General features: G+C 48.9%; 1 protein-coding gene across 4 annotated transcripts in view; it reads right to left on the reverse strand.

Moving 5' to 3' along the window:
• Positions 1 to 1,931: 1,931 nt before the first annotated feature.
• Positions 1,932 to 22,876, reverse strand: part of dedd1 (death effector domain-containing 1) — a 26,562-nt gene continuing 5,617 nt past the window's right edge. For all 4 annotated transcript variants that reach the window (XM_062537995.1, XM_062537997.1, XM_062537994.1 and 1 more), the window contains exons 6-8: positions 5,372 to 5,547; positions 4,268 to 4,444; positions 1,932 to 2,931 (exon numbers count right to left, since the gene is read on the reverse strand). In XM_062537995.1, the coding sequence (XP_062393979.1) occupies positions 2,899 to 2,931; positions 4,268 to 4,444; positions 5,372 to 5,547 (386 nt within the window). In that variant the 3' untranslated portion in view covers positions 1,932 to 2,898. The remainder of the gene's footprint in view (positions 2,932 to 4,267; positions 4,445 to 5,371; positions 5,548 to 22,876) is intronic.

The raw sequence follows: 22,876 nt of genomic DNA on the forward strand, positions 1-22,876 counted from the left end.
ATTTTTTTTTTACGTTAGTGGTAAAAAGCAACAGTGTTCATTGCTGCGGCTCCCGCTTGGCGCAGAGGAAGAAGGCAGGGCAACACCAGGCGTTGGCAGCGCTCTTGTCGGCATCTGCGTCCGCGGGCGGGGGCATCAGGCAGACGTAGTCCTGGACCGGAACACACACCTCCTCACACTCCTCGCCGCTGGCCTGTGGCACGAAGGCAGCGTCGTCCGCGTCCGTGTCCATCTCCTCGTCCAGCTCGACCCGGGGGCCCAGGCCAGACACGAGGACCGAGACAGGCCACTGGGGCTCGAACAGCAGCTGGCGTGGGGCAGTTTCTCCCACCACGGTGCCAGCACCAGGCTGCTGCTCCACGACACAGAGCTGGACGTCTGAAACCTGCAGCAGGGCCGGAACGCTGCTCTCCTCCGCCTGAGGACTGTTCGAGGCACACGCCTCCGTCTCCGCCTCAACCTCGTGCCATCGCGGGGCAGCGCTCTCCTGCTGCGTCCACTGAGCGCCGGACAGAAGCCCGTGGTAGTCGAAGTCCGAAGGCGGCGGCAGCAGCAGTTCCTCGAACGGAGAGGAGTAATCGTCGCTTACCGCGCTGCTGGCGTCTGATTCGGCGTCTGAGTCGGGGTGTGAGTCTCCGCTGGGCCGGCAGGGTGGAGCTGGCCACTGCTCGGAGGGCAGCCAGAGCTCTGGCTCTTCCAGTGGGGGCAGCTCAGGCACAGGGCTCCCCGCAGACCGCTGCTCACCAAAGTCCTGGCTGAAGGACGCTTTCATGCCCTTCGCATCTCCAGAGAGAACTCTCCTGTCACCCAGCGACACTGCCTGATCAGAGAGGCTCTCGCCAGCTTCAGCACCTTGGACAGCGGCCTCAGTAAACGTCTCAGGGATCTCCAGCTCGGTACTGAGCGTCTCTGTGTCTCCGGTGAGCGCCTCAGGCAGCAGGGCATCTTCAGTGCTCAGCCCTCGAAGTTGGGCCTCCAGGTCCTTACACACCTCAGAAGTGTTGCGCCGGTTTTGACGGACAGAGCACACTTCCTGCTGCGGGTCCGGCTGATCTAGGCTGGGGAGAAGAGCGCTGGGGTCCCCGACCGATTCTCCCAGCTCCAGACTCTCACGCAGCCTGCTCAAAGACACCGCGCCTACGGGGGGCAATGGCGGCCCGATCACGATTTTTGTGGGGACTTTGTCCCCCTGACTGTTCTCCATCGCCACTCGAGAGATAAGAACCGACGATAACAAAGTTTTAGCCGTTAAGACGGAGCGTGAGTGGAACAGTGTGTTGCGTTGGTCATTATGACACCCGGTTGGAATTCGTTTGTTACCGAGGAAACCGTAAAATGCGCATAATATGAAATGAAAGCTTTTAGGAGCTTCATCACAAAGACACGCTGTTGTTAATGAGCTAGATTAGTGTTAGTAGGCCTGGACCCATGTTGTAGGCTCGGGTAGTCTGCGCTATCAGTTAAAAGGTCAAGCAGCGATGTGGATGTGCGGTGTGTGGATTAAATTTGAATCTAATAGTTCTTAAAAATCCATCTATGTTCAGAAAAGACATGACATGCCATTTTTTAGCCTATACTCTATATTTAAAGTTTCTATCCAATTTGACATTTAGGCTAGGTAAGGCTACAAATATCACCTAGGCTATTAAAGGCCCTGCCACAGTTAAGCAGACGTTTTATATGGGCTAGGTCCTGTGGACACTTCTTATTTAGCAGGACTAAATAAAGTTATCTATCCATCCATCCATCTAAGAGCTCAATTACATTGTTTTGTTAGGATAAAGTTGTAGGCTACAGCTCTTCTATTTGGAGGTTTACCACTGAGTTCACTTTCTCAACTTTCTCTCACTAAATCACACAGCACTAAAGTAGATGCTGTTTAAATTGGTTCCCTTCAGAAAAACATGGACACAAAGAAGAGAAGTCACTCGTTTGGCTGATAAAGACTTCCTTTATCTGAAACGATTTTAAACATACACAAACATATTTAATTAAGATTTAATTAAGTACAACAAAAGGGATGACAAAAGATGTAACCTCTATACTTCCAGAACAAAGACATCTATCCTCCTTCAATCACTCTTTCCTGTTGAAATGCACCGTGAAGGCGAGAGGTGCGCCCCTCCTCCAGGGGGCAGTACTGAGCACACACTCAGAGACGAAGGCGGTTATTCCCAACTCAAACACAAAGGACCTCACGTCCCCCAATCACAACACACAGCTGCTGTACCAGAACAACAACGTTTCTTCCAGTGCCCTACCCCATTACAGGACACACACACACACACACACACACACACACACACACACACACACACACACACACACCAGACACACACACATACACACACACACACACACACCAGTGGCCCTTGGCCCTGCTTCCAGTTAATGACTTCATCTGGTGGAAGTTTTGCAGTAGTTTCACCACACAGCCCACACACACACACACACACACACACACATACACACACACACACACACACACACACACACACACACACTCCAAACAGTTCAAGGATAACAAATCAGCATGAATCCCTGTGTCACATGTGTTTGTGTGCATGAGTGTGTGATCATTTTTGGCATGTGGGTGAGGGCATGCGTGTGTGTGTGTGTGCGCCCCCCCACCCCCCACCCCCAAATCCAGTCACACACACACAGTTTGGCCTTTTGGTGTAGTCTGACATGATGCAGCCTCTCAGCATGCATCCACACACACACACACACACACACACACACACACACACACACACACACACACACACACACACAGCAGTTTGGCCTCCGGTGTAGTCTGACATGATGCAGCATCTCGTCATCATCATCATCGTCACCATGGTACCAATGGAAGAGGTCAGAGGTCAGAAATAAACGTTCCTCCCGCAGTGTGTGTCGTCACCAGTGAGCTTCGTCTCCTCGAGCTGGGAACTGGACAACACAGATACACACACACACATAGACAAACACACACAACACACACAACACAGATACACACACACAGAGGAGGCAGAGATGTAAATATCACCATCACCATTGTTACAATGTTAGGGATAATGTATAGAACGCTGGTCATTATGTAAGAGATCATGTATAGAACGCTGGTCATTATGTAAGAGATCATGTATAGAACGCTGGTCATTACCGGGAAAATAACTACCGACAGGGCGAACCGGACCCTGACACGACGAGGAGGAGTCTTGTTTCGCCCTGAAGGTCCTTGTTTTCCCGATAATGACCAGCGTTCTATACATTATCCCTTACATAATGACCAGCGTTCTATACATTATCCCTTACATAATGCCCAGCGTTCTATACATTATCTCTTAAGCCCAGCGCCCACCAGAAGCGGTGTTCGGCGGTCTGGGCTTGCCACGCAGGATTTTAGAATCGTTTTCTATCTCTGTGCGGCTGCTGCGCGGCAGTCGTTTCCAGGGCGATGCTCCATTCAAAACAATGGAATTCTATTTTTTTTCGTGGCGCGGCGCGTACGCTTCTGGTGGGCGATGGCCTTTACATAATGACCAGCATTCTGTACATTATCTCTTACATTATTTCTTACATAATGACCAGCATTCTGTACATTATCTCTTACATTATCCCTTACATAATGACCAGCATTCTGTACATTATCTCTTACATTATCTCTTACATAATGACCAGCATTCTATACATTATCTCTTACATAATGACCAGCATTCTATACATTATCCTGCTTATTATACGGCTACTTGCCAAAACGAGAAGAAACATAACCACAACGTGTCTTTAGCAATGACTTAGTTACCATTTCATGGCTTGCGCTCACAAAATAAATACTTTGTTACACAGATACAACTTGACAGTTTCAGATGTTGCCTTCACTTTCAACGATATTCCATTGCGGAGTGATACGAAAGACCTGAATTAGAAGCACCAACTCCGTTGCCATTGACAGCGGTCAGTATTTTGATGACCGCTAGAACTTCTGGAAATGCCATTCAAGTCACTGGAGCGTTCTACTCGCATTGTGAAGAGCCGTATAATACACATAGTGCGTAGTACATAGCGCACACACACACACACACACACACACAAACACACACACTGACCTGAGGCCAAGATCGGCATGGTCACACACACTGATCTGGTGTGACTGGACACACAAACACACGCACGCACATACGCACGCACACACACACACACACACAGACACACACACAGACACACACACACACACACACAGACACACACACACACACACACACACACACACACACACACACACCTGCTCCATGAGAACGCGGCGGCCGTGCTCGTAGTCGTCCTGGTCCACGCTGACCAATAGCTGCAGGCGGTGATGACCAGCGGCTCTCCGCAGCGCGTCCGTCAGGAACACGTCCTTCAGCGCCTCCGTCAGAGCCCCACTCAGGTAGTCCGCCCAGAACGCATCCAGCTTAGCCACCTACACACACACACACACACACACACACACACACACACACACACACACACACACACACACACACACACACACACACACACACACACACACACACACACACACACACACACACACACACACACACACAGTCAGAGCCCCGCTCAGGTAGTCCGCCCAGAACGCATCCAGCTTAGCCACCTACAGTACACACACACACACACACACACACACACACACACACACACACACACACACACACACACACACACTCAGCACCACACTCAGGTAGTCCGCCCAGAACGCGTCCAGCTAAGCCACCTACACACACACACCTGGTGTGACTGGACACACACACACAAGCAATGACCTGGTGTGACTGGACACACACACACACACACACACACACACACACACACACAATGACCTGGTGTGACTGGACACACACACACACACACACACACACACACACACAATTACCTGGTGTGACTGGACACACACACACACACACACACACTCACACACTATTACCTGGTGTGACTGGACACACACACACACACACACACACACACACACACACACACACACACACACTCACACACAATGACCTGGTGTGACTGGACACACACACACAATTACCTGGTGTGACTGGACACACACACACACACTCACACATTATTACCTGGTGTGACTGGACACACACACACACACACACACACACACACACACTCACACACAATTACCTGGTGTGACTGGACACACACACACACACACACACACACACACACACACACACACACACACACACACACACACACACAATTACCTGGTGTGACTGGCCACACACACACACACACACACACACACACACACACACACACACACACACACACACACACACACACACACACACACACACACACACACACACACACACACACACACACACACCTCGGAGAACTTGATGTCGCAGTTGATGGAGCCGAGGTCCCGCGCCCGCAGCATGGCGTTGGCACGGCCAAACAGGTCCAGTTGCCGTGCCAACGGCTCCCGCTTAGTGGACGAGACCGACGCACGCAGGACGGACTCCTGCTCGGAATACTCGGGACGCACACGCAGACGGATATCTGGAGAAACAGAATAAATAAGAGAATGAAAGAGAAGGATGGGGAAAGAGAGGAAAGATAAGAAATGAAGAGATAAATGAGAGAGGAGAAGAGGAAGGAAGAAAGGAGAGAGGAAAGAGGTGAAGAGAGAGGAGGGGAGGAGGGTAAAGATGGTAAAGATGGAGGGGGAGAATGGTATGGGAGAGAGAGAGAGGGAGGATGGGAGAGAGAGAGAGGATGGGAGAGAGAGAGAGGATGGGAGAGAGAGGGGGAGAGAGAGAGGGAGAGAGAGGGAGGATGGGAGAGAGAGGGAGAGAGAGAGAGAGGTTCATTTCTTAACCCATGAAATCATGGCGTGCCTCAAATAAATCAAATACACTACAAACATTCAGAAATACATTCACACATTAAAACCCCAAAACATTCAGAAATACATTCACACATTAAAACCCCAATACATCATATCTTAAAACAGACCTCACCCCCCCCCCCCCCCGCAAACCCTCACATAGCAACCCCCCAACCCCCCACACATCCAGAAACCCCTCAATGTTTCTTATCAGTCTGTAATAGGCATACTCAACTTTAAGAGAGAGAGGGAGAGAGAGGGAGAGGGAGAGAGAGAGAGGGAGGATGGGAGAGAGAGAGAGAGGGAGGATTGGAGAGAGAGGGAGGATGGGAGAGAGAGAGAGAAGGAGGATTGGAGAGAGAGGGAGGATGGGAGAGAGAGAGAGAGGGAGGATGGGAGAGAGAGAGAGGGAGGATGGGAGAGAGAGGGAGGATGGGAGAGAGAGAGAGGGAGGATGGGAGAGAGAGAGAGAAGGAGGATTGGAGAGAGAGGGAGGATGGGAGAGAGAGAGAGAGGGAGGATGGGAGAGAGAGAGAGGGAGGATGGGAGAGAGAGGGAGGATGGGAGAGAGAGAGAGGTAGGATGGGAGAGAGAGGGAGGATGGGAGAGAGAGAGGGAGGATGGGAGAGAGAGGGAGAGAGTGTCAGTGTGGGTGGGGGAGGAGTGTGTCCAGTCACAGGACGCTTCAGATTGAACTGTAAAGGGCTCTGTGCAGACCTGCGGCCTGTGGGCTCTGCCCTCCACACACACTGATCACACACACACACACACGAGCCATGGCATCCTTGACCTCGGGCATGTTGGGGGGCATAGCGTTGGGCCCAGCTGAAGTGGGCACCTTTGGAACAAGAACCTGGACACAGGCCTGCCACACACACACACACACACACACACACACACACACACACACACTGAACTCTGAGCTCTGAACTCTCTCAGGGTGCTACTGGCAGAGTGTGTGTGTGTGTGTGTGTGTGTGTGTGTGTATGTGTATGTGTATGTGTGTGATGGTACCAGGGCATTCTGCAAGACTGCTGCTCAGATAGCTAATTATCATCCAGACACTCAGGGACAGTGGCATTAAGACAGAGGGGGCATTAAGACAGAAGGGGTATTAAGACAGAGGGGGCATTAAGACAGAGGGGGCATTAAGACAGAGGGGGCATTAAAACCGGGGCATTGCAGCAGTCTGGTGTAAGGGGTGGAGTGCATCTGTAGGTCATTGTGGAAATAAAAGTCAGGATGGGTAAGGGCCCAGAGGGCACACAGATGGGGCATTAAGATGGGCATTAAGGCTGAGAGGGCATGGAAGCGGAGTGGGCATTAAGGCTGAGGGGGCATTAAGGCTGAGGGGGCATGAAGTCTGAGGGGGCATTAAGGCTGAGGGGGCATGAAGGCTGAGAGGGCATTAAGGCTGAGGGGGCATTAAGGCTGAGGGGGCATGAAGGCTGAGGGGGCATGAAGGCTGAGAGGGCATTAAGGCTGAGGGGGCATTAAGGCTGAAGGGGCATTAAGGCTGAGGGGGCATGAAGGCTGAGGGGGCATTAAGGCTGAGGGGGCATGAAGGCTGAGGGGGCATGAAGGCTGAGAGGGCATTAAGGCTGAGGGGGCATGAAGGCTGAGGGGGCATGAAGGCTGAGGGGGCATTAAGGCTGAGGGGGCATTAAGGCTGAGGGGGCATTAAGGCTGAGGGGGCATGAAGGCTGAGGGGGCATGGAAGCGGAGGGGGCATTAAGGCTGAGGGGGCATGAAGGCTGAGGGGGCATGAAGGCTGAGTGGGCATGAAGGCTGAGTGGGCATGAAGGCTGAGGGGGCATTAAGGCTGAGGGGGCATTAAGGCAGAGGGGGCATTAAGACAGAGGGGGCATGGGCAGCACATTCAGGCAGCATGAAATCGGTTCACCCTTTGCAGCTTTACAAGGTTAGGAGTGTGTTTATGGACATTTTTAACTATTCTGTCAGAGGCGCATTTGAGAGGTCACACTCTGATGCTGGACGAGGAGAATGTCTGGGAGTCCTTAGTCCTAGTCTTTAAGGCTGACATTGCGATTGGGCCAGTATCCGCTCTAATTCATCTCAAAAGTGTTCTGTTGGGTTGAGGTCAGGACTCTGTGCAGTTGAGTCCAGTTGTTCCACACCAAACTGTCATCATGTTTTTGTGGACCTTGCTTTGTGCACCGGTGCAGTGTCATGTTGGAACAGGAAGGGGCCACTCCCATTGGCCCCTCCCACTCTGGACTTGGTCCCTTAGTTCCAGTGAAAGGAACTCTGAATGCTTCAGCATTAAGCAACAGATTTTGGACAATTCCTGCCTCCAACTTTGTGGGAACAGTTTGGGGATGGCCACTTCCTAATCCAACATGACTGTGCACCAGTGCACAAAGCAAGGTCCACAAAGACATGGATGACAGAGTTTGGTGTGGATGAACTTGACTGGCCTGCACAGAGTCCTGACCTCAACCCAAAAGAACACCTTTGGGATGATTTAGATCAGTGTGTGACCTGACAAATGTGCTTCTTGAAGAAAGGTAAAAAATGCCCATAGACACACTCACACTAAACCTTGTGGAAGGCTTTCCCAGAAGAGTTGAAGTTGTTATAGCTGCAAAGGGTGCACCAACGTCATATCAAACCCCATGGAGTAAGAATGGGGTGTCATTTCAGCTCATGTGCGAGTCAAGGCAGGTGACCCAACACTGTTGGCAATATAATGTACATCACACTGGCCATTGTGCCCACAGCAACTCAGGGTTAACGCCTTACTCAAGGGCACAACGCTGGAAGACGGGAATTGAACCCACAACTTTCTGACTACTACATGATAGCCCAGTTTCTTAATCACAGCAATACCACGTTATTATGGACGCCATGGGGGGACGTTATAGGAAGTACCTTAAAATGGACGATATGGGGGACCTTATAGGAGGCACCTTAAAGTGGACGCCATGGGGGGGGACGTTATAGGAAGCATTTTAAGATGGACGCTGTGGGGAGTGGGCGGTACCTTAAGATGGACGCCGTGGGGAGGGGCGGTACCTTAAGATGGACGTGGTGGGGAGTGGGCGGTACTTAAGATGGACGCTGTGGGGAGTGGGCGGTACCTTAAGATGGACGCCGTGGGGAGGGGCGGTACCTTAAGATGGACGTGGTGGGGAGTGGGCGGTACTTAAGATGGACGCTGTGGGGAGTGGGCGGTACTTAAGATGGACGCTGTGGGGAGTGGGCGGTACTTAAGATGGACGCTGTGGGGAGTGGGCGGTACTTAAGATGGACGCTGTGGGGAGTGGGCGGTACTTAAGATGGATGCCGTGGGGAGGGGCGGTACCTTAAGATGGATGCCGTGGGGAGGGGCGGTACCTTAAGATGGATGCCGTGGGGAGTGGGCGGTACTTAAGGTGGACGCCGTGGGGGGGGACGTTATAGGAAGCATTTTAAGATGGACGCCGTGGGGAGTGGGCGGTACCTTAAGCGTGTGTGTGTAGGCTCATGGGTCCATCCCCTTGAGGGCTCCAAGCTGCACTGCTGTAGGGACAAGGGCCGGAGTGGGACTGGGACAACTTCATCGGGGGAGGGGGGGACTGAATGGACATGGCCAGGTGTGTGTGGGGGACTGAGTGGTCATGCCCAGGTGTGTGTGGGAGAGGTGTGTGTGTGGGACTGAGTGGACATGGCCAGGTGTGTGTGGGAGAGGTGTGTGTGTGGGACTGAGTGGACATGGCCAGGTGTGTGTGTGGGCCAGGTGTGTGTGTGGGACTGAGGGGACATGGCCAGGTGTGTGTGGGGGACTGAGTGGACATGGCCAGGTGTGTGTGGGCCAGGTGTGTGTGTGGGACTGAGTGGACATGGCCAGGTGTGTGTGTGGGACTGAGTGGACATGCCCAGGTGTGTGTGTGGGACTGAGTGGACATGGCCAGGTGTGTGTGGGCCAGGTGTGTGTGTGGGACTGAGTGGACATGGCCAGGTGTGTGTGGGCCAGGTGTGTGTGGGGGAGGTGTGTGTGTGGGACTGAGAGGACATGGCCAGGTGTGTGTGGGGGACTGAGGGGACATGGCCAGGTGTGTGGAGCAAGTGAGTGGACATTTAGATAGTGTTCAGTTGTGAACTAAGTGTCTAGCTGTAGTATTCTCACTCTAAGGTAAATAGTTCTCTGCCGAAAGTGCAGTGTCATGGACAATGTCCTCTGCCTTCAGGTGGGATGCTGTAGGGGTTGTGTGTGTGTGTGTGTGTGTGTGTGTGTGTGTGTGTGTGTGTGTGTGCTGTTTGGGGATGAGGAGCAACTGGGGAAGCACACGGAAGACTAGCACATGCGACGGAGACAGGAAGGGGGGAGCTTACACACAGGAGCTAGTGCAGCGTCGGGGCAGATGTCATTTCCTGTCATGTGATCAGATCTGAGGACAAAGCTGCAGCTGGATCACCAGAGGATCTTCAGAACGAGGCTGAAACACAACCCCCCCCCCCCCACCATGGCCCTGCCTCCCCTTCCTCCCCCCCCCCCCCCCACACAGCATCCCACCTGTGCACTTCAGCAGAGAACTATTTGAACAGGTAAGCACTGTGATGACATGACTACATCTGGGACTGGCTCAATCAAAAACTATAGCCAGACTATATTATATAGCATGCTACAACACTATCTAAAGAGATCACTATAGCTAGACTATATTATATAGCATGCTACAACACCATCTAAAGAGATCACTATAGCTAGACTATATTATATAGCATGCTACAACACTATCTAAAGAGATCACTATAGCTAGACTATAGCATATTATATAGCATGCTACAACACTATCTAAAGAGATAGGCGTTCTAACAGGGGAACTGCATGGATGTTCTAACAGGGGAAAGGTATGGGCGTTCTAACAGGGGAACTGCATGGATGTTCTAACAGGGGAAAGGTATGGGCGTTCTAACAGGGGAACAGCATGGATGTTCTAACAGGGGAAAGGTATGGGCGTTCTAACAGGGGAACTGCATGGATGTTCTAACAGGGGAAAGGTATGGGCGTTCTAACAGGGGAACAGCATGGATGTTCTAACAGGGGAAAGGTATGGGCGTTCTAACAGGGGAACTGCATGGATGTTCTAACAGGGGAAATGTATGGGCGTTCTAACAGGGGAACAGCAGCACCATAAGTGTTCGAACCACACGGCTGTTCTAACAGGGGAGAACAACAATCTACTGGTAAAATAAATATTTTGTTGTAACTGTCAAAGGAAGACTGGCCATGCGATGAGCATTGATGAGCTAATTATGCTAGCTATTGAAACGTTGAAGGCGTCCCTCAAGGGAGAACTTGGTAAACCCTGTACTAGGTCCCTGTTCTAGGTCCCTGTACTAGGTCCCTGTTCTAGGTCCCTGTACTAGGTCCCTGTTCTAGGTCCCTGTACTAGGTCCCTGTTCTAGGTCCCTGTTCTAGGTCCCTGTACTAGGTTCCTGTTCTAGGTCCCTGTTCTAGGTCCCTGTACTCGGTCCCTGTTCTAGGTCCCTGTTCTAGGTCCCTGTTCTAGGTCCCTGTACTAGGTCCCTGTTCTAGGTCCCTGTACTCGGTCCCTGTTTTAGGTCCCTGTACTAGGTCCCTGTTCTAGGTCCCTGTACTAGGTCCCTGTTCTAGGTCCCTGTACTAGGTCCCTGTTCTAGGTCCCTGTTCTAGGTCCCTGTTCTAGGTCCCTGTACTAGGTCCCTGTTCTAGGTCCCTGTTCTAGGTCCCTGTTCTAGGTCTGGCAGAAGAGCTAGCGGTCTGCAGCGTCAGCAGATCAGATCAGAGCAGAACAGTAGAGTTGAGTTGAGAACACACAAACGCAGCACACAGGGGGTTGAAGAGCTTTCTTTGGTCACAGTGAACAGGTTACACACACTCTGTGTGAACAGGTTACACACACTCTGTGTGAACAGCTTCCACACACTCAGAGGACCCACAGAGGACCACGGTCTGGACAAAGCATCACATTCCTACCACCTCTCCTCTGTTGTTTTGTTACGCTACGCTACGTTATGGACATTCAGGGCTCTATAAGTTCTCCTCTAGGCACTTTTGAAAAGCAAACTTCACACAGTGTCTGTTGTACAGGAAGCATCTCGGGAACACAGTTGGAACACACAGCAGATTTGGACACAGAGATGCGCAGTGCCCACAGACATGGGTCACCATGGTGACCGGCTGGCATGGGGCACCGCCATATTCACTGTAGCGTTTACGGCTAGCGCCCAGCTAGCGCCCAGCTAGCGCCCAGTCACTGGGATGGGGCCTCTCCGCTGCACCGTGTCAGCTCAACTCTACTCGCTTTTCTCCTTTTCCACTAACAAAAACGGGCCCCTGGTACCTGGTACTATTTTTGGTATCACCTCTGTTGAGGTTCCAAGCGAGCTGAGATGATACCAACAGGTGACCTTACTGACGTAACAGTTGTGTTCTTCAGCGTTGCTATAGCAGTCAGCTAGATTACGGGGGTACTTTGTTGCAGTGGAAAACGAACACCCGGAACCAAAATGGAGTTGAGGCGAGTTGAGCTGAGCGCGTGCAGTGAAGAGCCTCATCGAGCAGCATGAGACACAGTGCACTCACACTTACACATCACATTTCACTAGCAGGAGCGCCTCTTGTTTGTTTGTTTGTTGTTGTTGTTGTTGTTGTTGTTGATGTTGTGGTTTAGTCTCTTTGTTCTCAGTGACATCAGAAGTAAGTATCCAGGCCCCGCTCCCCCTTTGTGAGGGCATGACGAGTTGCCCGAGCAGTCACAAGGTCACAAGGTCACGTGGTCACATGGTCACAGAGCGCTTTGAGCGTAAAGAGATCCGTTTGAGTTGAGCTGAGCAACAGAGCGACCAGGGGGAGAGAGAACGAGAGCTCGATACACCTCTGTTTTTGGACAAGTTCATTCTCTCGTTCCCTGGACGTGTGTGTGAGAACGAGCGAGCTGTGTGTTGTTGTCCCTGACACACACACACTTGCATGAGGCAATCATTTTGTTTTGAAACTGCAAACACAGAGAGAGAGAAACAGAAGCACATTTTGGGTTGAACTGTTGAACTGTTGTTGTCATGGTTGGGTTCTGGTTAAAACAAGGCAGGCAAAGAGGCAATGGCAGAGCACACATGGACATCATTTGCACCAGAGACACGACACAGGTGGAGCAGAGGACTGACTGGACTCTCATGGGGGTTAAAGGCCACGCAGCCTGAGAAGGGGGTCATGACCCCACTCACATCTCAGAGCCGGGAGAGACAGGACTACTGCTCCAGTAGCCTACAGCTTTAAGGACCATGGCGTTCAGGTCATTTAGTCGGGTGTTGGGAGTTAGAGCACCATGGCGTTCAGGTCATTTAGTTGAGAGTTAAAACCTAGCTTGAAGTCTAGGATTATAGGCCTTGCTGTGTAGCAGTGAGTTGACTACAGCTTATATTTCTATAGGTGGGAGTTAGCGTCATGGCTCATTTCTATAGTGGGAGTTCGTGTTATAGCTCTTTTCTATAAGAGTTAGCGTTATTTTCATTTCTATAGGTGAGAGTTAGCGTTATAGCACATTTATATAAGAGTTAGTGTTACGGCTCATTTCTATAGGTGAGAGTTAGCGTTATGGCTCATTTCTATAGGTGAGAGTTAGCGTTATGGCTCATTTCTATAGGTGAGAGTTAGCGTTATAGCACATTTCTATAAGAGTTAGCGTTATGGCTCATTTCTATAGGTGAGAGTTAGCGTTATGGCTCATTTCTATAGCAGTTAGCGTTATGGCTCACTTCTATAGGTGGGTGTTAGCGATATGGCACATTTGTATAGGTGGTGGGAGTTAGCATTAGCGTCATGGCTCATTTCTATAGGTGAGAGTTAGCGTTATAGCACATTTGTATAAGTGGTGGGAGTTGGCGCTATAGCTCATTTCTATAGCAGTTAGCGTTATGGCTCATTACTATAGTTAGCGTCATGGCTCATTTCTGTAGGTGGTAGTTAGGGTTATGACTCATTTCTATAGTTAGCGTCAAGGCTCATTTCTATAGTTAGCGTCATGGCTCATTTCTATAGGTGCCAGACAGTTAGGGTTATGGCTCAATTCTGTAAGTGGGAGTTAGCGTTATGGCTCATTTCTGTAGGTGGCAGTTAGGGTTATGGCTCATTTCTATAGTTAGCGTCATGGCTCATTTCTATAGTTAGCGTCATGGCTCATTTCTGTAGTTAGCGTCATGGCTCATTTCTATAGTTAGCGTCAAGGCTCATTTCTATAGTTAGCATCATGGCTCATTTCTATAGGTGCCAGGCAGTTAGGGTTATGGCTCAATTCTGTAAGTGGGAGTTAGGGTTATGGCTCATTTCTATAATTAGCGTCATTGCTCATTTCTATAGTTAGCGTCAAGGCTCATTTCTATAGTTAGCGTCAAGGCTCATTTCTATAGTTAGCGTCAAGGCCAGAGTCCCTCACACATAGTTCAGCTGCTCAGAGGAGCATTGCTGATTCTTCAGGCTCCTCCCTGAGCGGTAATACGCTGCTGAACTGTTAATTCCCACAGACAATAAATGTAGTGTTTTCTGGTTGGTGGAGAGGAGTTGAACGCTTTGGGATTGAATAATATTTAGAACAAATACTTATCATTGAGCACATACGTATACGTTTTCAGCAGTTTCCTCATGTCTAAACTTTAAAGGAGCTATTTGTAGATATTTGACTTGAAATATGAAAAATGTTTAGTCTGGCTATCACCATACTAAGCTCAGTCTTTTAAGAGAGGCTGCGCTTTGTTTCTACTGCAGGAGAGGCGTGGATAGTCCTTCAACCTATCAGACCAACGATCCTGTGCGTCTTTTGGATAAGCTAGTTTCTAATTGGAGCCAAAGGTTCTGGCAGGGAACAAAGGAGATAGATGTGCAGGTTTCCAGCTTGAGCTGCCGGGCGAAATCCAAATTCGCTGGAAGTTCAGGTAGGGTTCACCCAGCCTAAAGGGGCATTCACATACGTCGCTACTCGCACATCGCTCCTCGCTTCCGTTAACTGTCAATCATCTCTATTCTACATTCTGATTTGGTACTCGCTTCACTCGCATCGCTGGAAGTTAAAATTATTTTAACTTTGTACCCGCCCACATCGCATCGCTAGTCCTCGCATCGCCTGTCCTGGCCACATTCAGCTAGAACACATTCACTTTACATTGACAGTTCTCGCTCAGAGATGGGCGAGTAGCGACGTATGTGAATGCAGCTTAAGAAATGTTAGGTTTTGTAAATAAATCTTGACACGAATTTAAAAAGAAGCCCGTCCTGTTGTAACACCACTTTAGACCTCCAGGTGTCAACTGAAGAGAAAGAACCTTCTGGTCTGGGCTGATCAATGGGGGCCTATGGTGCCTAGCTCCTGCTAAATTTGAATGTGCTCTGCAGGTCTTCCCAGGCTAGTATTACTGTTCCATACAGGCACACAGCACTGACTCCATTTGTCACTTGTGACTGACTACATTTAGAAATTGCTTTATGCCTCTCTTGCTTATGTTGAGTCAGTGCAAATTATCATTCCAAGAGCGCTTCAATAGCAGCTGGTGTTGCTAGCGAATGGAAGAGCTTTGCAGAATGCAGGATATTACAAGGAGGGAAGCTCCAAATAAGTAAATAGTAATAAACAAAGTAATAAACACTCTGTTTGCCAAACTGACCTACATCTATGAGGCATATAGCTCTGTTCATTTATTGAAGACTAGGTCATAAGTGGTCTCCGGTGACCGGCAGCCAATTTTGGGACAGCAGCATTAACAGGGAGTGAAGAGGCTGAGGAATCTCAAGTATTTGAAGTCACAGGGATCTATTGGCCTTGATTAAGTTAATTCGACATTTACATATCACATGTCCCCAGTTAGCCTGCTAGTCAAAACAACTAGCATTTAGCTTCTTTATATGAGCTACAAGTTAAAAGGGCCAGCCGACCAAAACTGCTTTACCCAGAACCCTGATGAGGCAAGACTAGCAGGACATCTCAGTTACACACTCACTTACAATCATTAGTTTAGCAAGAATCTATTAGAATAGCTAGCAGTAGTTCATCATAGCTAGCAGTAGTTCCAAATAGCTCTCTAGAGCTAACAGGAGCTAACAGTAGTTCATCATAGCTAGCAGTACATAGTAATAGCTCTCTGGAGCTAACAGGAGCTCATCGCAGCTAGCAATAGTTCTATTCACCCCTTGCTGAAACGTCACAAAGTGACGTGACAGCGCCGGACGGCACCATGCTGGACGGCAGAAAGATAAGAGATGTACGGCAAATTACATTATGAAGAAGTGAACACTTTCACTCTAACGTATTTTGTAGTTCAATGTATTACTTTGGTCAGCGTCTGGTAGTCATATAAACATGCCAGTGGTGTTGTAAGGTGAAATGGGTTGTGATTGCAAATTTACATAGTTATTAAACTAGTGATAACAGCACTAACATAGGGCAGCTAGATCGTAGTCTACTGTTAATATTAGCCTACTGTATATTAACACCCATATTAAGTATTTCTGGGCTAAAATATTTCAGACCGATTTGGACACTTTATTTGTAATGCTCTTAGCAGATGTAACATAGTCAAAACATATCAGTATATGAAATAACGTTAGCGGTCATTGAACACTATTATTAGCTATCCTAGCTAACATTTATCCTAGCACTGAACTCGTTAAACGCGCCGTCCCATTCAGAGTTTATGGTTGCTATAACAACCCTTGCTGAGCTTAGTGGACGGACCAGATGACAGTGCAATCGTGGTTGAAATACTCCCGAAACACTCAAGAAAACAAAGCAAAATATATCTGTATCAAGTAATCGGATGTTGATTCATTACAAACAACATGCTAGCAGTGGTGGAAGGGCATTATGAAGGTTACATTTCACTATAATCTCTGAGCTATGCTATACGTCCCATCAGAACCCATTGATTCGATTCGTCTTCTTGCCGTCCAGTGGCGCGAACTTCCGTGACATCATTGGCAAGGGGTCAATAAAGCTAACAGCTGCTGCTAAAGGCAACTACAGCTAGCGCTAGCATAGTCATCCTTAGGTAGCAGTTTCTGTCAACCTCAGTTTTACTTCAATACTATTTACTGATGTAACAGAAGGCAGAAAGGTTACGATATCCAATCAGAGTCTAACATAAACAGTAAGGAGAAGGGTCATGATGTCCACTCAGAGTCAAACATAAACAGTGAGGAGAAGGTTTATATGGTGAAAGTACCCATGAGTCCAAAAAGCTTGGTGTGATCCCACTGGGGTGGCCAGAGATCCACTGGGTTAGCGGCGGGGTTAGCGCTTTAGCCTCCTCCCTGTCAGTCAAAGTGGAATGAAAAGTGCAGAACATCACAGGAACAGATTCACAAAGAGATTCTCAAACCAGTCTCATGGGCCTGCATCAGTTTAGAGCCATGCTTGTTGTTGTTGTCAAGTATAACGCTCTGACCACATTTGTTTACTCAGGTGGGTTAAGACATTTAGCAGGTGCTTAGGTTATTGTCTGTGGAAATCAACAGTTTTCTGGAGGGCCGAACGGGATGAGTTACTTGGTCTCTCTGCTTTTGACATGTCACATGTAACTTTTGATATTATCAACAAGAGAATAGATCAGAATTATGAGTACAGGAAGTGGTCAACAAGGTCTGTGCAACAAAATGATTGGATAATACATCCAATCTGGACAATCTGATTGGTTAACAGATGCAGTGTTCTTATTTTATCAGCCCTGCATCTGATCTTTCCCATAGGAAGTGACATATCTACACAGGAAGTGAGGCGTGCAGGAGCTGAAGCTCTATACTGGTTGGGACATTTTCCTCAGAACTCATACAGTAAAGGTCACAGAGATGTGGCACGGCCGCGTTTCCTCAGAAAGTCTCCAAACTGCCGAGACGGCAGCGCGGGAGCCGAGAGCCTCAGAGCACTCATGCTCTCAACGGACTTCTAGCAACAGCGGAGCTCTTCCAGCTACATCCTCATTTACAGCCTGAGCGTAGCCATTCCCTAGGAGTTTTGGCAGGGTAGTATTCAAATGATCACAATAACGTAGATGTTTCCTAGGAGTTTTGGCACGGTAGTATTCTATCACCTGATCGTTGACGTTTCTTGTGAGTTTTTGGCAGGAAAGCATTCAAATGATCAGCTGAACATGTACTTGTCCTGTTAGTGGGCAAGGTAGTTGGAGTAGGAGTTTTGGCTGGGCAGTATTCAAATGATACCATAATGTGTTAATAGTGCGCTTTTTGAACATCAAGGCCTTCCGGAAAGTTCTGAGGAATACACCAACGACTCTTTAGCTGAGTTCTGAGAACCTGGGGACCTACGCAACCCTTTCGCCAAGGGTCAGGGGTCACCGGGAGACTAGGTGTGGACAGACAGTGACCAGAAGGAGGCAGCACTGAGCGGAGGTTGCATTGAGAACAGGCACATGAACAGCTGGTTTGTGGTTTACCTGTGGCGTAGGAGTGGGCTGTGGGGGGCGCCAGAGAGCACCATCGCCAGAGAGAACAGAGCTGAGGGGGTCATTTGAGGGTCATTTGAGCAGCGCTCTCTCGCTCTTTCTCTCTCGCGCCCTCTCTTGCTCCCCCTCTCTTTCTCTCTCTCTCTCTATCCGTTCTGCACCATTTTCCTATGCAATCTTGAGTCAACCTGCTGGGATCAAATGTGGAGTCAAGAGAGCACAGAGCACGTAGCACAGGGTTCACAGGTCAAAGTTCAAAAGGTTAGAGGTCAGACACAGCACTGCAGCCGCCTCAGCTGATTGGGTGTGGAGGATCATGATCCGCAGCAGCGGCTAGCGATGCCTAAATCTCGCGCTCTACAGCGGCTAGCGATGCCTAAATCTCGCGCTCTGAGCCGGCCTCATCACCGTAGCCTTGGAGTGGCTGGAGGTAACCGTGTGTGTAGGAGTGCATACTGAACTGAATGGAGGTTATCTGGGAGTTTGAGTAGAAACAGTCTGTTCCGTTCTGGGTATAAATGATCTGAGTGGTCTTTTAGAACGCTTATGGGTTTTGTGTTCTTATTAGAACAGCCCTCGGATGAATGTTGCTACGGAAGGTGGGATGTTGTTAGGGAAGGTGGGATGTTGCTACGGAAGATGGGAATGTTGTTACGGAAGGTGGGAATGTTGCTACGGAAGGTGGGAATGTTGTTACGGAAGGTGGGAATGTTGTAGGTCATGTCATCCAAAGGCCAAGGAGAAGTCAGGGATCAGACAGGGGCTGAGAGGAAAGGGGGAGGGGCTGAGAGGAAAGGGGGAGGGGCTGAGAGGGCGGTATTGGCGGAAGTGAGACTGCAGTGGGTATACGGACATTTGGCTTGGAGAAGTGTCTCAGGTCTGCTCTGTTCTGCTCTGTTGCTATGGAGTACCTCAGGTTTGCTCTGTTGCTATGCTTGAGTGTCTCAAGTCTGTTCTGTTACTATGGACTGTATCTGGGCAGGGCTGCACATATCGTTTATTTTCATAGTCGATTAATCTGTCCATTCTTTTCTCAATTAATCGATTAGGTGTTTGATTCTATTGCGAAAAAAATTACAATCAGTGTTTCCCAGATCCTGTTGTCCTCAAGATCATTTTGAAGTATTTTCCTTAAAAAATGTCACACAGAACAATTAGCCGAATGACAAGATAGTCGGTAGTTAATTGTTGTCCAGATATAAAGTGCAGGAAACTGCTTCCGTTCTAGTCAGTAAGGGCTGTTAGACTGCTTCCGTTCTAGTCAGTAAGGGCTGTTAGACTGCTTCCGTTCTAGTCAGTAAGGGCTGTTAGACTGCTTCCATTCTAGTCAGTAAGGGCTGTTTGACTGTGGCAAAAAATCATGATCACGATTATTCTGTTCAATATTGAGATCACGCTTATGCAACATGATTACTCAATGATTTTGGAAACGTCACCCATTTCCTAAACGTTATAATAATTAACTGTGAGTTATACTGATTTGAATTTAAACCAACTGGACGGCAAATAAAAATCATTTAAAAAAAAGTAAATGTATGAAACAGTCACTTCATTAAATAAGAGGGATGAGCTGGATTCTTAAATCAAGACAAAACATGAACACTACCTGCAAAATGGAATGCAGAAAAATAAAATAAAATAATATTTCAATTATGTTATTTTCATAATCATTAGAACTCATAATTGAAGCTGAGTTGCACAGCCCTATGCTACGTGTAAGAAAGCTGATATGTCTGTAAGGGTCAGGGGCCAGGTTATAGGATATTTGTATATTTCTGATATTTCTGTTCAGGCATTCAGGCATGTTTATGGACAGCCCACTCTCTCGGTCTCTGAGTCATGGGGGCCTATGAGGAGGTAGTGGACGCCTACGCAGCAGGTTTAAAAACGTGTCTGAAACTTTCCACAAGAGTCAAACAAGCACATGACACAAAATCATCACTTCACACTGAAAACTCACACAAAGAGAGAGAGAACGATCAGACAGGGAGACGGGGAGAAGAGAGAGAAGGGCGGGGGTTCACAGGGAGAGATGTGGAGACAGACAGGCAGGAAGACAGGCAAACAGACAGGGTGGAGACAGACAGACAGGCAGGCAGACAGACAGGGTGGAGACACATAAACATGGATGGAGAAATGTGGAAAAAAAACAGGATGCACGCAGCAGAGGAGAAGTGGAAAGTGTGATGAACATAAACGAACATGACTTCCTGTGCAATCGCTGACTGCAAGTGTATGAATTCTGATGAAGGGCATGAGCCCTGATGGGCCTCGTCATCCTGGCACGGAGCTGCCTCCATGAGAGAGGGTACACCATGAGAGAGGGTACACTGCGCGGAGCTGCCTCCATGAGAGAGGGTACACCATGAGAGAGGGTACACCATGAGAGAGGGTACACTGCGCGGAGCTGCCTCCATGAGAGAAGGTACACCATGAGAGAGGGTACACCATGAGAGAGGGTACACTGCGTGGAGCTGCCTCCATGAGAGAGGGTACACTGCACGGAGCTGCCTCCATGAGAGGGGGTACACCATGAGAGACTGCGCGGAGCTGCCTCCATGAGAGAGGGTACACCATGAGAGAGGGTACACTGCGCGGAGCTGCCTCCATGAGAGAGGGTACACCATGAGAGAGGGTACACTGCGTGGAGCTGCCTCCATGAGAGAGGGTACACCATGAGAGAGGGTACACTGCGCGGAGCTGCCTTCATGAGAGAGGGTACACTGCGCGGAGCTGCCTCCATGAGAGAGGGTACACTGCACGGAGCTGCCTCCATGAGAGGGGGTACACCATGAGAGAGGGTACACTGCGCGGTGGTAGCGTAGTGGTTAAGGAGCCTGGCTAGCATGCAGTAGCCAGAAAGTCGTCGGTTAAATTCCCGGCTTCCACCGTTGTGCCCTTGAGCAAGGCACTTAACCCTGAGTTAGCACTGAGGACAAAGTAATCCCTTGTAAGGTCCAGGATACTATGCATCCTGATTTAAGTTACCTTGGCCTTTGAAATTAAAATAGCCATACTTAGAGATTGGTATGGTGTTTTTTTTTTTTTTGTTTTTTTTTAGTTAGCCTATTAGCTGGTTTCATGCTCATTGAGCTCAATACAAAACTAGCTAATAGGCTAACTGAAGAGCACAGGGTATATGTCTCATTCAGCTCAATACAAAACTAGCTAATAGGCTAACTGAAGAGCACAGGGTAGAGCACTGTATGTCTCATTGAGCTCAATACAAAACTAGCTAGTAGGCTAACTGAAGAGCACAGGGCAGAGCACTGTATGCAAGTGACTTTCCACCACAAACGCATCTGCTAAATGCAATGTACTGGAGTCCTGCAGTCGAACACAAACGTGCATCACAAAACAGAGCCTTCAAATAGCTTGTGTCTAGTGTCTAACAAAATGGATCACAGCCAGGCATGCTGGGACATGTAGTGTTTTAACAACAGCCAGGTCAGGTCATGCTTTTGAGCCCCAGTTCGTGTTTCGCGTATCGCCCTCGGCATTCATGCCAATACTGCACCTCGCGTATGTGTCGTTTCGGTCGTTTTTGAGGACATGCTCGACCGCCACACGAAACTGATGCAGGATACGCATGGCAGTCGTGATGTTGTTAAGAGCATGTTGATGTTGTTAAGGCCAAGCAGGCCTTAAATATGTATATGTGTACCGGACACCCTGACAGGATGAGAAGGAGTAGCAGAGCCAGAATGAGGTTCAAATAGAGCCGCAAGGGAACAGTTGCACTTGCCGCCTGCATTTGACATAGGGCGGGGAAGACACTGCTATTTTAAACAAGTGTTCCCCTAGTCATGCCCAACAGGCTGGGGAGGTAGAACTGCCATAAACGCACGCAGACTCGCAGGGCTGGGCACCAACGTCAACGCTTCTAGTTCTTTATTCGTGTCACTTTTAAAACAGATATTTCACATATAGACACATGAACGATTAGCCTGGGTTTCCCATACTGCCTTGCGCGGTGATTTCTTTCACGCTGCTAAGGCAGTCTGGAAACTAACGCCCCCATGTTCGCCTGATGTTGGAGGCCAATCACAGAACAGGGGAGAAAGCAAGACCATGAAGAGCTATGCAGAGACGCATTTGATTGACATCCGTGGCGCCCAATGAACGGATCTGGGCATTTTTTCAAATACGAGAAAATGAACGTCTGGTTGCCAGACCATGTCTCATTTGAGAAGTGGGAGGCGTTAGCCAGGCTAATGAACGATGGGAAAGCACTTTAAATGTGGTGGTACCCGTGACAGTGACAATAAAGACCTACTCTATCTATGGCCAAAGACCTACTCTATCTATGGCCAAAGACCTACTCTATCTATGGCCATGAATACAATTATTTTCACCTCACATCACGATAGCTACAACATCATACACACCACCATGAATGATTTCTGAGCAAAATGATATCCTTTGACCTGCCAATAGCATTGATAAGCCAATGATGCTATTGATGTCCTTTGACCTGCCAATAGCATTGATAAGCTAATGATGCTATTGATGTCCTTTGACCTGCCAATAGCATTGATAAGCTAATGATGCTATTGATGTCCTTTGACC

Source organism: Sardina pilchardus, chromosome 6, assembly GCF_963854185.1.
Source record: "Sardina pilchardus chromosome 6, fSarPil1.1, whole genome shotgun sequence".
NCBI lineage: Eukaryota > Metazoa > Chordata > Actinopteri > Clupeiformes > Clupeidae > Sardina > Sardina pilchardus.